The sequence below is a fragment of the Neofelis nebulosa genome, chromosome 1, assembly GCF_028018385.1.
Source record: "Neofelis nebulosa isolate mNeoNeb1 chromosome 1, mNeoNeb1.pri, whole genome shotgun sequence".
Lineage (NCBI taxonomy): Eukaryota > Metazoa > Chordata > Mammalia > Carnivora > Felidae > Neofelis > Neofelis nebulosa.
In genome coordinates this window covers 140,162,995-140,180,504 of record NC_080782.1, presented here as the reverse complement: position 1 = coordinate 140,180,504, position 17,510 = coordinate 140,162,995, and the positions used below count along the sequence as shown (strand labels likewise).

Here is a 17,510-nt window from a genome sequence, read left to right as displayed (position 1 = left end):
TGTTCTTACCTTTGCTTCATAAAGAAAACGCCCACACGTGCAACTGAAACTTTATTCGCAAATCCTGAATTGGCCATTTCTATTGATAAGAGATTTTACTGACCTCCTTTAGATTTTCTCTTTTCTCACTAACAAATAGGCATTTTAAATTTCTTTACTCTGGTCCAGTCCTTTCAACAAATGTCTTATACTGGAATCTAGGGGCAAAGATGTGTAAGACACCTTTCTTAACCTGGAAGAACCTTACACTCTGTGTTTTTCATTCCTTTTTTATATCAGGAAAATGGAAGGCAGAGGTTAATATAAGCATAACTTATTCGGTGACTGTTTTGTATAATGCCTAAAACCATTTCGTTTGGACTAGATAGCTTACTACCTGGCCATGTTAAAGTTTGCTTCCTTCTTATGTTCTTGAAGCAGAACTGTTCCCAACAAGCTGGTTAGAATGTACTTTCACTTCTGAATAGTTAGCCAAAAAGCTGGAATTGTCGCATCTCTTTATTGTTCAAGCCTCTAAATATCATTTGTACTTTCAGAGCTCTCTACTTTTTTAACTAAATTAAGGCTTTTTGGAGTTTTATCCCCAAACCTTGCAATTTCACTTGTTTTTCAAACTCTTGTGGGGAGCCATTCATTTATAGCAAAGAGAGTAGATGTATTGTCAGGTAAGACACACCACAGTGGAAAATCCTAAAAATTACCCATCATCCAAAGCATTCTTTGAAAATTGTCAATTACTTCAAATTTTAAATAAATAAATAAATAAATAAATTCCCTATCTTCGCAATTAAAATCACTGATCTAGTGGACCTTAGTGGAATTTGCTATAGCAACTGGCTTTCATAATCCATTTGAAGTGTAATTCATTCTTAAAATATGACTAAAATCATATGGCCAAATTATAACCTATTTAGTTTTTCATACAATCCAAGAAAAATGAAAATGTTGTTTAAAACTTCTCACTTTCAAAATGTATTAGAGGGGACTCTTGAATGGCTCGGTCATTTGGGCATCAGACTCTTGATTTCTCTCAGGTCATGATCTCAGGATTCCTTGGTTCAAGCCCTGTATTGGGCTCTGCACTCCCAGCATGGTGCCTGCTTAGAATTCTTTGTCTCCCTCTCTCTGCCCCTCCCCTGCTTGCACTGTCTTTCCTTCTCTCTGTCTCAAAGAGATTTTACTGACCTCCTTTAGATTTTCTCTTTTCTCACTAACAAATAGGCATTTTAAATTTCTTTACTCTGGTCCAGTCCTTTCAACAAATGTCTTATACTGGAATCTAGGGGCAAAGATGTGTAAGACACCTTTCTTAACCTTTCTTATTCCCCCCCCTTTCTCTTTCCCTTCCTGTTTCCCCTTTTTCATTTCCACTCACTCTGTAGTGTCTACATATAAGAGTTCCAACCTGAAAACAGATTTTGGATTAATTGATGTTTTTGTGTTTTTCTATTTTCACTTTCATTGGCATTTGTTCTAGCCTGTATTGCTTCTTGTTTCATGCATTTGTGTTCATTTTGCTCTTTTTCTAGTTTCTTAATGTGGAATTGTAAAATAAACAGTTTTAATAAATAAATATATATATACATATATATATATGTATATATATTAGATATTCTGAGTCAGAAAGTACATAAATCTAGAATTTAGAGCAATGAGAGACAGTTTGTGAGTTTTGAAAGTTTAACATGAACTTCCCAAGTAAACTCCACAACACACTCTGAGAAGGATGCAAAAAGGTTATGGGTTAAATTTCCTCTTACCATGCTGAAGGGAATACTAACATTTGAGGTGCTATCTATCCATTTGTGATAATACATCAAGAAGAGTCTTATTTAAAAGGCAGTGCCTGATTTCTTGTGAATAAACATATGGGAAGGGAGGATAACTTCATAATATAATATTTAATGGTGTTTTTGCATGGTCTAGAAAGACATTGGATTTATTAGATTCTCCGTGCCTACTTACGATAGCACTAAACCGAAATTTTAGTTTGGGTACAGCATCCCTACCCGTATAGGTTTGCTATTTAAACATGATTTAAAAGTTTTGTATGAACTATAACTTGGGAGGTAGCATTCCCTATGTTGTCATGTGGTTACATTTAAAACTAAGGCAATAACCAACTTGGCTCCAAGAGTGAGTATTGTCATAAGGAAAGGTTAAGCCATCCATATTGCATCTTAATTTACTTTGGTAATTTCATAACTTGGTATTAAGATACTTAATTCTGGGCATTATTTATGGTACATTGTGCTTGTCCAAATAATACAGTGTAATGAATTACTTTGTAATATGAAGATTGGTAGGAGATAGAAAGTTTGTTAGTTTCCTAGTGCTGCTGTACAAATTATCACAGATTTGATGGCTTAAAACAAGAAGGATATTTTATCCTAGAGTTCTAAAAGTCAGAAGTCTTAAAACAAGGATGTCAGCAGGGCTGTATGCCTTCTGGAGACCCTAAAGAATCATTTTGCTGCCGTCTTCAGCTTTTACAAGCCACTTGCCTTCCTGCCCTCATGGCCCCTTCCTCCATCTTCAAGGCATGTTTGGGAAGCCATTCAACCTAGTACAGAATGTGTAAATAATAGGTGCTTATGTTGTAAAACTAGGGGTTTATTATAACCCTAATTTGTGTTTGCGGGTTGTACTATCAAAGATACAAATGTAAACAGTTGTCCTTCTTCATTCTGAGAATATGCTCCGTACTTAATAGTCAATTTTCAAAGGTGTTATATTCCTAAAAAGTTCCCTTAGTTTTGATTGCAGCATTTGTTAAGTTTATTGTCTACTATGTGTCTGGGGCCTTTGATATTTTGCAAAACAATGGATAAGATAAAAAGCAGGTACTCTGGTTCTTGCTGTTTGAGTAATAAACTGTCCTTTGTTTCTGGCCCAGGAGTTTTGTGTCTACTGCTGTCATCCATCAGACTATGCCAGGCTAACCTGTTAACTTTCAAGGAGGGTAAATTCTCAGACCCTTCACAGATCTTGATAATGGCTGTTGTTTATAATTAGCCCAAAAAATGCCCAGTCTTTTTTAGTGGCAACATTTCTTTAAATATATTCAACATTGTTAAATTCAGATCAACTTCAGTCTGTACTTCTCTTTTAAGGGTATTGTGTTTATTTTTTTTTTTAATTTTTTTTTTTTAACGTTTATTTTTGAGACAGAGAGAGACAGAGCATGAACGGGGGAGGGTCAGAGAGAGAGGGAGACAGAGAATCTGAAACAGGCTCCAGGCTCTGAGCAGTCAGCACAGAGCCTGACGCGGGGCTTGAACTCATGGACCGTGAGATCGTGACCTGAGCTGAAGTCGGACGCTTAACCGACTGAGCCACCCAAGCGCCCTGAATCTTCAAATCTTAAATTAACATTTTGAATTATTTTAATCTTATTTCAGTTAAAGAGTTTTTATTATGCTAGAGATTTCTTGGCACATTGAATTTTCTGGCTTCCTTGGAATCTGAGTGTAATTATCTTAGGAGGATTAGCTCTTAAATTCCTTTTTCTGTGGTTTTTCAGAGTATGATAATTTATTACTATGATAGGAGTTATTCTTGTCTAAAAACTAAGAACTTATTTAATATCAAATTTCTTAAATGCAAAACATGGGAAGGAATGTACCTCATAATAATTAGTAATGAATGATGCTTTAAAATTAGACTCATAGGGGCGCCTGGGTGGCGCAGTCGGTTAAGCGTCCGACTTCAGCCAGGTCACGATCTCGCGGTCCGTGAGTTCGAGCCCCGTGTCAGGCTCTGGGCTGATGGCTCGGAGCCTGGAGCCTGTTTCCGATTCTGTGTCTCCCTCTCTCTCTGCCCCTCCCCCGTTCATGCTCTGTCTCTCTCTGTCCCAAAAATAAATAAAAAACGTTGAAAAAAAAATATTAAAATTAGACTCATAACTAAAATTACTTTATTTTTTTTTATAGGAATTGAAACCTGATATAGTAACTAAATCTGCTCTCGGTGATGATATCAACTTCGAAAAAATCTGCAAAAAGGTATATCTATAATTGGTTGACTTTCTTTTTCTTGTCACCCTTTTCCTTGAAGAGAAAACTTACCAACCAGCCAGTTACTATTAATGTATGATGATTTTTCCCCACTTGAGCTCCAATATTGCCACTAAAAAAATATTTTATGGTAATTTATGAATACTACTTTGCTTGTAACATCACGCCTTCAAAGTCCTCAAAGGTATGTTGAACTTAAATGTGGCATTTATGTGAGACAACAATTAGTCTCTTATTCTTACTAATGAGTACAAAGAGTATTTTTATTTTTTTCCAAGTAATTTTTGTTACTAATTTATTTAATCAACATATTTACTGCTCTGTGAAAGATTATTTTTACCCCTGTTTTTACAAATGAGGAAACGGAAGATCAGAAAGCATGGAGTGAGCTGAGTCAAGGAGACTACTGTTATGTGGCACAGTTAGGACTGCAAACCAGTTCTGCTCCGTACTATTCCCCCCCCCCTTTCTCTTTCCCTTCCTGTTTCCCCTTTTTCATTTCCACTCACTCTGTAGTGTCTACATATAAGAGTTCCAACCTGAAAACAGATTTTGGATTAATTGATGTTTTTGTGTTTTTCTATTTTCACTTTCATTGGCATTTGTTCTAACCCGTATTGCTTCTTGTTTCATGCATTTGTGTTCATTTTGCTCTTTTTCTAGTTTCTTAATGTGGAAACTTCAGGCCCTGATTTTAGACCTTTCCTCTTCTGTAACAGAAGCACATAGTGCTATAAAGTTACCTCTAAGCACTCTTTTACCTGCACCCTTAAATTTGGTATGTTGTATTCTCGTCTTCTTTGAGTTCAAAGAACTCAATTTTTCAAAGAACTTAATTTTCCTTTGAAACTTAATCTTTGACCTGTGGTTTAATTCTAAGTGTATTGTTTAGTTTCTGAGCAATTAGGGGATCTTCTAGGTATCTTTTCATTACTGTTCCCTTTATGATCCATGAGCACATTTTCTCTGATTTTTATTTGTGTTATGGTTGAGAACGTGCCTTACCTTGGTGAATATTTCCTGTGCACTTGAAAACGATATGTTTTCTCTTGGGATCAGTGTCCTAAAATGTCAGGTAGGTCACATTAGTTGTTGGTGTTGTTCAGGTGATTTCTTTCTTTACTGATTTTCTGCCTACTTGTCTTATTGAGTACCAAGAGACACGTGTTGGAATCTCCAACTATGAATGTCAGTTTGCCCACTGACTTCTCTACAATTGGTATGAGACATGTCAAATTTTAAAGCATTTTTTAAAAAAATGTTTATTTATTTTGAGAGAGAGAGAGTGCACACACAGATGGGGTAGGGATAGAGAGAGGGAGAGGGAATCCCAAGCAGGCTCCATGCTCAGCACAGAGCACTACACAGAGCTTGATCCATCACCATGAGATCATGACCTAAGCCAAAATCAAGAGCTGGACTGAGCCACCCAGGCACCCCTGAATTTTAAAGCATTTTAAGATGGTAAGAACATAAAAGAGTTTTGTTTGTTTGAAGGGACGGAGAGTTTGTTGTTGTTGTCATTGTCCAACATTAACCAAAAAAAAAAAAAACCACTTAAGTCTTGAATGTGGTTTTACAACAGCCTATTTTGTAGTAGCATAATTTTACAGTAATTTTTCATAGGATTTTATTCATGAAGAGAAGGAAAAAATATGATCTTATTATGGTTTTAAACTGTAGTTTGGTCTGTATCTCAGGCATAATGGTGACATACATGTTAAATAGAATAGTGATAACTGTAAAAATATCATAGAATGTATTTTTTTTTGAGAGTTTAAAAAATCTTTTAAGATTTTACTGAAATAAATTTTTTGAACTTTCTGGATGCTAAATTTGAATTCTAGAAGTATTTCATTAATGTTTCACTTACGGTGAGACTAAAAAGCAATGTAATATCCTAATAATAACGTTTCCATTTAAACTCTTAACAGTAAAACTTGGCAGTATTTGAAAATACCCACGATAAAAAAATCCAATGTTTGTATTTTTTTTTTTTTAATCTTCCTAGCCTGATTGTTTTCACTTTGGAAGGTTAATATTAGTACATGTGTCATGTACATTTTTTAGGAGTGCCTGGGTGGCTCAGTCAGTTAAGCGTCTGATTTTTTATTTCTGCTAGGTCATGATCTCATGGTTTGCTGGATCAAGCCCCACATCGGGCTCTGCACTGACAGCATGGTGCCTGCTTGAGATTCTCTCTCTCTCTCTCTCTCTCTCTCTGCCTACCCCTGCTCGCGCACGTGCGCGTTTCCTCAAAAAATATTTTTTTTAAAGCACATCAGTTTTTTAGAGTATCTTCTACGTACAACCCTTTGTTCAGCTTTTCCATTGTGTGAAATATCTTTTGTCCAAAAAATGGGGAAACAAATGTCTATGTTAGCTTATCATTGTTACTTTGTATAAGTAAAATCATTTGCATAGGACCATATTTGTAGTCATGAGATTTTTAATAGCAGTTCAGGTAAAAAGTTTAGGATCTCACTGTGAAGTGTCAAGTGAAACCTGGTTATATTTTTGCCCTGCTAGTACCTTCCTCCAAACAAAGGAAGGGAGGATGGGAAGGTAGAGAGGAAAGGAGGAAAAATTGTTTTATTTCATCAAAGTTCTTGATGGAATCCTGCAGGGATTTAAAGCCAAGGGAGACTGCCCTGCTTTAGAAACCATTTCAGATTCCTCCCAAGCTATTTGATTTCACCTGTTCTGTTAGTATTTTATTTCATTTCTGATGTTCTTCCACTGGATTTGGTTCTTGTGTATGAAAATTTGCTAATTTTCTATAAAATGAGGCAGATAGCAGTGTTGTGGAGGCAGGACTGATTGTTCTTCAGTGTGTCATAGAAAAGCTGCTCATGGGGCGCCTGGGTGGCTTGGTCGGTTAAGCATCTGAGTTCGGCTCAGGTCATGATCTCACGGTCTTTGAGTTCAAGCCCCACGTCGGGCTCTGTGCTGACAGCTCAGAGCCTGGAGCCTGCTTCGGATTCTGTGTCTCCCTCTCTCTCTGCCCCTCCCCTGCTCGCACTCTCTCTCAAAAATAAACATTTAGGGGCACCTGGGTGGCTCAGTCGGTTAAGCGTCCGACTTCGGCTCAGGTCATGATCTCACGGTCCGTGAGTTCGAGCCCCGCGTCGGGCTCTGTGCTGACCGCTCAGAGCCTGGAGCCTGTTTCAGATTCTGTGTCTCCCTCTCTCTCTGCTCCTCCCCTGTTCATGCTCTGTCTCTCTCAGTCTCAAAAATAAATAAACATTAAAAAAATAAAAAATAAAAAAAAAAAGAAAAGCTGCTCAGTGGAAGATAACCTCACAGAAATGAAGTCTGTTACGTAGAGCTCTGCACATTTGAGGCTGTCTGATGAGCAGAGCAGAGCAAACTAATGTGTGTAATATCTTACAACTTGCACAGTTCTTCCATATACAGTCTTACCTCAATTGATCTTACAACAGTGATCTCATGTGGAAAGCATTCAGGTGTGTATATGTGCACACACATGGGTTTGTGTGTGTGTGTGTGTGTGTGTGTGTGTGTGTAGTCGTAATAGTGAAATGCAGAAAAGGGGTGGAAAGGTTAAGTAGGCAGTTAATATGTATATGATGAAATTTTAAAGCTAGAGAGTTGAAGGATGATAATTCTGACATTTCCAGACAGCTGGTGCCAGAATTTCAGGAGCTTCTCAATTAAAAACATCTGTTGCTTGCAAAGCCATCAGCCGGGCAGTGTGGAATATAGGAAGGGAATAGGAGACACAGAGTATTTTCTAGAGGAATATGTCATCTTCTGGGGAGTAAAAGATAGTTATAGTAAACAACCACAGGATAAGGGGAAGCAAATTAATATCTGTTAACATCTACTAGTTGCCTGACTCATTAGATGCTTTTTGTATATTAGCTTTCTCTGGGAAGATGATAATAATTCCATTTAACAAATGAGACACAGGGGCCCAGAAGGGTCAAAAATACACCTATAGTCAGTCATTAGCAGATGGCAGGTCCAAGGTCTAAACCCTGGTCCTGCCCCTAAAACCAAAGTTTAAGAGAAAATGCTGGAATGGGTCCCCTGTCGGTCAGACTACATCTTGGAAACATGGTGTCCTAGGTTTTATACAACCTGAACAAATCTAGAAAGGTCTCCCGTTGCCTTAAGTGTGGACTCAGAGCCTTAGGTTGCCACAGTTCTTCTGAATCAGCTGAAATGACTGGTTCATATTACCTCCCTAGATATTTTTAATAAATACGAACATTCATATATCTTTAGGTAAAACCTAGAATTGAAATTAAGTCTAATTAATGTCAGAAACATACCAGCATTCTACTTCTACCACTGCATTAAGAGTCCCTTTGTTCTAGGCAGCATTTCACAGGAATGAATAGTGCATGTAAGAGAGCTTTTTCATTTTTAGACTGTTGTTTATATTCACATGTACATTCTCAAAATTCCTTTCAGAATTGAACACCAAATGCTTGTGTTCATAATAAATACCCAGATGCCAAAATAAAATTTTTCCATAAAAAGATGAGGTGTTTTCCCTTTTTTTATGTAATTTATTTGAAATGGAAGAATCTGGAGGTGTGTGAAAACCACAGCTTCCTGAGAATTTTCCATGGCAAATGTTGTGTCAGTGTTAAATAAGGAAAGCTGTGGTTCCTTCACACATCCTCTAATATTGTGAAGGCTTTTTTCATGCAGGTGTAAAAACTGTTCATAGAGAATACGTAGCATTTTAAGCTTCACAATAAATGAGTTCATTTAAATTTAAGGTATATGACTGAATTTCTTCTATAAACCACCATAACATTTTTCATCTCTCCAAGGAGGTTTATCACATTCACTTATTTTGTACATTATTGTCTTAACCTTTGAAATTAGGGCAAGATTGTGAGCCTCGGAAGAGGATGTTTGTGTCGTTAATGTGTAAGTTCGTGCTTTCACATATTGAGGCATGTTTATATAAATGTAAGTATCAGTAAATATAAAGAGGGAAAACGTAAGTGAGGCAGAAAGGTGACCAGTAACAAAATAAGGAGGGGTAAAGGATTTGAAGGGTCTCATGGCAGCTTCTGCCCTGCTTGTTCTTGTGAGCTCTTACACCTCCCCCAGTGTCCTCAGCAGAATGGAGACCTGGCGGCTTGCAGCGGAGACCCAGGGCACTGCCAGCTCCACGAACCTGCACCCACTCAGTTCACAAGCCTCTTTGTTCATAATTATGTTTGATTCCTTTCCAGAAAGCTTGGAGGGGGCTTGGAGGGGAGTCACAGAATGAGAGAAAAGTGATCTCACATACTTTAGAAGAAAACTGATAGAGAATACTAGACTGAGTTCAGAAACTGGACTGTGAGTTTAGCTTCTTCCCAACTTGCTGGGTAATCTTGAAATCAAGTCAGGACTGTTTAGTCTAATTATTGGGTAAAATAATTGGTCTGTATTCCCTTTACCTCTTGTTAAAATTTGAATTCAAAAAATGCATTGAATGAATTCAAATTGCTGTATTAAGAATAAACTTCAAAAGAAGTTTAAAATGTAAATTTGGCATTGTTTCCTTAGAAATAAAGTTTATTTAAATGGTTGTTTTCACTTATAAAAGGTGATATTTTTAACTAAGACTTTTTTAAAATCAAATATTTTAAGAAATACATGTGTCACATTTTTTATTGGTCTAACTGAAATCCTTAGTATTGATAAAGCATGTAAGTATGTATATGCCATTAACAGTTTTTCGGTTTGCCCTTTTTCCCAGTTAGAATTCTACTCCCCAAATCATAAGCTACTCAGATTTGCAAATTAGTAACAGACCATCAAGAACAGATCTAAATTAATTAAAAACAACTGGCAACTAAATGTAAGGAAGTTTGAAGGACTAGATGTACCTTAAGGAGATCTGTACAATGCGTTCTTTTTACAAAGATTGCTGGTCAGCAAAGGGAAGAAGCTTAAATTTCTAGTTTCTGCATTCTGGCTACTGTTGATTTGCCATTAGTTGCATGGCTTTAGACAGGGCACTATCTCTGGCTCTGCTTTTTTTTTGTTTTGTTTTGTTTGTGTTTGTTTGTTGTGTTTTTTCATTTCTCTAATAAACTCTTCCAGATCAAACATTCTGGTAATGCATTTTCAACCCCTTCCAAAGTCCTTTTTGTGTCAGATCTAAAAATGACAGGGCTGATCCTCTCAGTGTTCAATTTCATTTTGCCAGAAAAATGAAATGTTTTGTGCACCTTCACATACTCACCAAGATTTTCATGAAATTTCTACACTGTATTATCTCTTGATGTTTAAGTATTCTTAAATAGCTTTGACATTTTTTCAGATTTCAGTAGAACAGAAGTACTTTGTTCTCTAAGATATTTGGTGGTGGTGTTAAGTAGCTGACCTTATCAAAATTTCCAGTTTATAAAAATTGGAAGTAATAAGGACATGTTGAAATGTATATTTGCAGATATCATAGTGCACAAAGTAGGTTTGTCACATTAACTACAAGACAGTGTTATTGTTAAATAGATTTACAGCTAAATGAATGAGAATTTGAGAAACTATTTCTTTTCTTTTTGTCTACAGATGCTGATATAGTAACTTTAAATATTTTGGTAATTTTTTTTTTATTTTTTGTTTCTAGTTTTATTGAGATATAATTGACATATAGCAAACATTGTGTAAGTTTAAGTTCTACAACTTGATGGTTTGATACACGTATATATTGTGAAAGATCACCATAATAAGGTTAATTAATTAACACATCTATCACCTTATATAATTAAATTTTTTTTGTGTGATGAAAACATTTAAGATTTACTCTTTCAGAAACTTGCAAGTATATAATAAAGTATAGTTATGTATAATCACCTGGTGAGTATTGGATCTCTAGATGTTGTTCATCTTTTAACTGGAGGTTTGTACCCTTTGACCGAAGTCTCCCCCTCCACCACTTTTCCTGCACCACTAACACCAGTCTCTGGCAACCAACAATCTGGTCTTGTCTCTGTGAGTTTGGGTATTTTTAAATTCCACCTATACGTCCTACTATGCAGTATTTGTCTTTCTCTGTCTGATTTATTTCACTCATTGTAATGCCAACCAGGTTCATCCACATTGTTGCAAATGGAAGAACTTTCTTCTTTCTCATGGCTAAATAATATTCAGTTGTGTATATATATGTGTATATATATATGTATGTACTTACATATATATGTATATAGACACCACATTTTCTTTATTCACTCCATTTATCAGTGGACTCCTGGTTGTTCCCATGTCTTGTCTATCATGAATAATACTTCATTGAACACAGCATCTCTCTGAGATAACTGACTTCATTTGCTTCTATTTTTAATTTGTTTAGGAGTCTTCTCTGTTTTCCCTAGTGTCTGTACTAGTTTCATTCTCACCAGCAGTGTGCCAGGGTTCCCTTTTCTCCTCATGCTCACCACACTTGTTAGCTCTTTTGTTTTTGATACTAGCCATTCTGACAGGTATGAGATGATCTCTCATCAGGGTTTTGGGTGATTTGCATTTCCCCAGAGATTAGTAATGTTGAGCTTCCTCTCATGTACCTGTTGGCCATTTCTTACTTGGAAAAGTATCTGTTCAAGTCCTCTGCCCATTTTTAAATCAGATTTTATTTTTATTTGGTTTTATTTATTTGCTGTTGAGTTGTATAAGTTCCTTCCATATTTTGGATTTTAGCTCCTCATCTGAGATATGGTTTGCAAATATTTTCTCCCATTCTGTAGATTGCCTTTACACTTGGTTGACTGTTTTTTATGTTTCGTAGCCAGTTTGTAGTTTGATCTTACCCCACTAGTTTATTTTTGCTTTTGGTGCTTGTGCCGTTGGTATCACATCCAAAAAAAGTTATTGCCACAACCAGTGTCATGGAATTTTTTTCCCTACGTGTTCTTCTAGGAGTTTTACAGTTTCACTTCTCACATTTCATTCTTCTTAGTCCAGTTTAAGTTAATTTTTGTGAGTGGTAAGATATGGGTCTCGTTTCATTCTTTGGCCTATGAATATCCAGTTTTTCTAATACTGTTTATTTAAAAGACTGTCTTTTCTCCTATCATGTATTCTTGACTCCCTCATCAAATAGCAGTTTACTGTACATGCAAATGTTTATTTCTGGGTTCTCCTTTCTATTCCATTAGTCTATGGGTCTGTTTTTATTTTAATACCATACTATTTTATTACTAAAAGTTGGTACTATAGTCTGAGATTAGGAAGCATAATGCCTCCAGCTTTGTTCTTCTTTCTCAAGATTGCTCTGGCTATTTGGGGTCTTTTGTGGTTTCATACAAATTGTAGGATTTTTTTTATTTCTATGAAAAATGCCATTGGCATTTTTATAGGGATTGCATTGAATTTATAGGTAGTTTTGGAACTGCGGATATTTTAACAATACTAATTTTTCCAATCTATAATTACAAATACCTTTACAATTATTTGCAACCTCTTTGATTCGTGTTATTAAAGTCTAACCGAGTTTTAAGCGTAAAGATCTTTCACTTCCTTTGTTGTATTTATTCCTAAGTATTTTATCATTTTTTATGATACTGTAAATAGGATTGTTTTCTTTATTTTCCTTTTAGCTATTTCATAGAAATGCAACTGATTCTTGTACATTGCCCGGATAAGTCCTTCAAACACAGTAGACTTCAAACTGCCATCATCTTGCACATACTAATGTGCTCATAAGTTTGTATTACTAAGGGAAAAAAAGCTTTATATTGGTCCATTAACAATGAAGAGTAAATTTAAAATAAAGACATTTGAGGCTGACAGCTGTACGTGACACACTAGTGAAATGTATTCACTTGTTTTATGAGATGTTTATCAAATCCAGCCTGTTACCAGTTACCGATCCAAGCACTATGTCTGTAGCAATGAGGAAAACAAAGCCCCTGCCTCACAGATTGGAAAATACCTTCACTGACATGCAGTGCTAAGTGATGTGAAGTAAATAAAGAATTATGGCAAGTGTTGTGTTAGTTCAGATAACATTTGAGCAGATAGATGAATAATAGGAGATGATCAGCCATGTATATATTTGGGAGTATACCATTCCAGGTAGAGAAGAGCTTATAGTGGAATAGCCTAAGCATCAGAACGCAGTAAAGCTTGAAGAAGAAGAGATAAGGACATACCATCATCTGGTTACCTTTTAAGAACTCACTGTGATGCTATATGGAAAATCAGGTGTCGGGGAGCAAGTGACCAGGTTTGAGGATATTTCGTTGGTGCTGCAGGTGAGAGGTGTCAGTGAATTGGTCAAAAGTCTTAACAGCAGAAGTGGTGAGAAGTGACTGGCCCTGAATCTATTTTGCATTTGGAACTATAGGATTTGCTAAAGGAATAATTGTGAGCTGTGAAGGAAGGAGAAATGTGATAGAAGAATTCTTAAAGTTTTAGTTCTGAACAACCAGCAAAATTGAAATTACATACAATAAGATAGGAAAGACTGAAGAAGTAGCTTTGGGAAGGATATCAAAGAATTCTCTTTTAATATGTCAAGCAGGAGGTTCATACAGGAACCTCAATCTCAAGTTAGAGTAGCAGTTAGAAATTTGGAAGTTGTCAGCCTACAGATGATATTCAAAGAAATTATCCCAAATCATTGGTTTTTCTAAATTCATAAATATATTAACTATTATATATAATCAGCTTCCATTCAGGCATCATCAAGTTTATGAAGTGTTGGCTATCAGCCAAGCACTGGTAGAACATTCTGAGAGTACAGTAGAGATATTGAGACATTCAAAATACAGATATTTAACATCAGATAATTTCTATATCTCTGTTAACTGGAATTTCAAACATTACAATATTTTGAATCACCCAGCTTAGTACTAATATGTTATTTGGTTCTTTCATATTGATTTAGTCTATTTTTAACTAGATTTTTTAAGCTCTTTGAAAGCAGGAGCTTCCCCCCCCCCCATCACACAGGATGCCTACCACAGTTCTGTAAATATACTAAGACCACAAAGAATATTTGTTAATGGATGACATGATAATTTTTTTAAGTTTATTTGTTTTGAGAAAGAGAGTATGAGTGGAGGAGGGGCAGAGAGAGAGAGAATCCCAAACAGGCTCTGCACTGACAGCACAGAGCCTAACCCTGGGCTCTATCTCACAGACCACGAGATCATGACCTGAGCCAAAAGCAAGAGTCTGCTGCTTAACCAGCTGAGCCACCAAGGTGTTCCTGATTAGATGATTTAATTGTTCAGGGCAGTATTATTTTTGTCACCATGAGCTTTATTTTTTCTTCATCATGGATTATACAAGTGATTTATCTAATGAGAATACTGACAAATTCCTGTTACCTAGCTCTTCGTTTTAAAAAAATTACAATAGATTTTCTTTTATTCACTTCTTAATAGTACTATCTGGCTTTTATTCCCATGTTTATTATTTCAATTTGCAGCCTGATTCTACTGCAACTGAAAGAGCAATTGCTAGACTAGCAGTGCATCCTCTTCTGAAGAAAAAAATAGATGTGCTAAAAGGTATGAATTAAATGACTTTTAAGCCATGTACCTAAATGCACTTGGGTATATGATTCTGAATAAATGGCTATTGATTATTTATTCTATGTTTTGTTGCTTTTTTTTTCATTTTGAGGACCTTTTATAAATATCTCCTTCAAATATTTTTAAATGTGGTAAGGTGCCTGATAATATGGAAGTTATCTGATGTCTAATGAAAAATTAAATCTGTATTTTTTCCTAAATTCTAATATATAAATATGTATGTATTTATATATATAACATATATTCATGGTAAATTTGAATACAATTGGTTTGCTAAATATTAATGTAATTCATAATATTACTTTTGATGTGGCCACGTACTCACATAATTTTCATTATTATAAAATGCGTTGAAAGAATTAAATGTCACAGATTAGAAGATATTTATTTTTATGTCTGAAAGCACAATTTATAATGTGCCACAATCATATCAACACAATTTTGCTAAAGAAATTGAAGTGGCCATTTTATTTTTCTTATTTGTATTCAGTGAAGTTTCCACTGTTTTTCATAACTCCAAGGCCTGAAAGGATGGTTAATTTTAGAGTTTTAAATTGAATACCTCTGAGCATTTCTTCTCAGTTTGGTTTTTAAAGTCACTAGAGTTCTTCTGTGGGTTCAGATCTATCATATATATTTAATGTAATTGCAGTTCTCCTCTTAAGTATATCCAAATAGTTGAAGAAATACTGTACTGAAACAGTTATGTTTTATTATCTGTTTTAATGCTGAAACAAGTCATGTGCTATTTCTTTTGCAGCTGCTGTCAAAGCTTTTAAAGATGCAAGACAAAATGTTGTTGAAGTTAACTCATCAAAGAATGCTTCAGTAGAAAATCATTCCAAGGACACTTTGTGTTCAAATGATGATGCCAGTAAGTTACAGCATGAACAAACTATTGTCAGTGAGCAAAAAGAGAAAGAAGCCAAAATATTGGCAAAGAAACCAAGAAATTCAAAAGAAAAAATAACCAAGATGGAACATGGACCCAATGCTGTAGACATTCCAGATTCTCCATCAAAGCCTTCTGAAAGGGATTCTGTAGTTCTGTCTGAACCGCGGAAGACACCTGCTGACCCAAAAATGAAAACAATAAGTAAAACTAAAAAAAGGAAAGGGTCCGATAGCTCCCTTGGTGATAACAGTGATGGAGAAGAATTACAGGAAGAAGAAAAGGAGTATTTTGATGATAGCACAGAAGAAAGGTTTTACAAACAGTCTTCAATGTCTGAGGATAGTGACAGTGGTGATGACTTCTTCATTGGGAAAGTCAGACGGACACGAAAGAAGGAAAGTAGTTGCCATTCTTCAGTTAAGGAACAAAAACCCCCCAAAAAAGTGTTACCTGAAGAAGATCTACTTGAAACCCATCAGAATATAAGAAAAGACAAAAACCCGCCAAGTACAGAATCAAGGAAGTTTGAGTCAGTGTTTTTCCATTCTTTATCTGGATCTAAAATCTCCAGAAGGTAAGAGTATTTTTTCTATCCTAAAATAATTATTAGTTCTTAATTTTTTTAAAGATAAGAAATATCTGCACATCCTAACTACGACAGAATCTCTCCCATACATACATGTAGTTTATAGAACACATCCTTTGTTTAGACTTGGCCCTTTTGAATGTTATATTCGGATCATATTTACAAATACACATATGGGAGGGTGCCTGGGTGACTCAGTTGGCTGAGCATCTGACTCACTTTCAACTCAGGTCATGATCTCACACATGGTTCTGGGTTCAAGCCCCATGTTGGGCTCTGCGCTGACTGGAGCCTGCTTGAGATTCTCTGTCTCTTTGCCTCTCTCTGCCCTGCTTGTCCTCTCTCTCTCAAAATAAATAAATAAACTTTAAAAAAAAGGGGGACATCTTAAAATAAAAATTTTTTAAAATACCTAAATGGCAGTGCCACATTTATCCTGTAGCCAGGTAATTTGTCCAGCTAATTTAAGTTTATCCCTTAGATGACCAAAGTCTTCAAACTTTGAATTTGCTTTTGATGAAAACCTTTTGAAAATGTCTCACATATCTTACTCTTTAAATAGAACTTTCTGAAAAGAACAGTGGGCTTTGGGGCGCCTGGGTGGTTCAGTCGGTTAAGCATCCGACTTCGGCTCAGATCATGATCTCACAGTTTGTGGGTCGAGCCCCGTGTCAGGCTCTGGGCTGACAGCTCAGAGCCTGGAGGCTGTTTCCGATTCTGTGTCTCCCTCTCTCTCTGCCCCTCCCCTGTTCACGCTCTGTCTCTGTCTCAAAAATAAATAAACATTAAAAAAAAAATTAAAAAAACAAAACAGTGGGCTTTGTTTTTGACAACCCAGAGCCATCATTATTTTAAACATCAGTCTTTTTCTTATGAAATGTTTGCTCTCACTGAGCTTCTCCAGACTCCTATGTATTTGGTAATGTTGCTGCCTCTGTCCCTGCTATTCACCACCACTTTCCACAGCTCTGCTGTGATAAGTCAGTAAGTTTAATTTCATTTGTAATTCTAATCTGGTAGGAGATAGCTTCACACGGTTAGCTTATTTCTTCAGTAACAGCTATTTTCTTCAGAAAATTGTTTTTGTAAAGTCAAGGATAATTTTTAATAGAACAGAAACTTGTGATGTTCACATTTTCCAGGGAAGTAAGTGTAGAAAGACACACAACCATATTTGGAACCTTAAAATTAATTAAAATCGTTTTTATGTGTCCCAAACCTGCCTCACAAGGCTCCATTTCTTTTCTCACTTGAGAATAACATACCGTTATCCCTTCCATCTCTCACAAAATGTAAATCTTAATTTTTGTTACATGTGACTCTTTCCTGCTTTATGAAGACTTTCGAAATTTTTTGTCTGGATGGTCTTCAAGAGTGGAGACAGTATATATGTAACCAAGATAGGATATTTTATGACCAGAAGTCCCTGTAAGAAAGTGGGGTGAGAAGGAAAGTCACATGTTTCTGTTGTAATATTGGTTGTAAATACTGATTGTAAA

General features: G+C 35.8%; 1 protein-coding gene across 1 annotated transcript in view; it reads left to right on the top strand.

Moving 5' to 3' along the window:
• The window catches only part of SRFBP1 (serum response factor binding protein 1), a 61,637-nt gene that overhangs the window by 39,718 nt on the left and 4,409 nt on the right, over positions 1-17,510 (top strand). Inside the window, exons 4-6 of the mRNA XM_058738117.1 lie at positions 3,933-4,004; positions 14,425-14,506; positions 15,291-15,999. Of these exons, the coding sequence (XP_058594100.1) occupies positions 3,933-4,004; positions 14,425-14,506; positions 15,291-15,999 (863 nt within the window). The remainder of the gene's footprint in view (positions 1-3,932; positions 4,005-14,424; positions 14,507-15,290; positions 16,000-17,510) is intronic.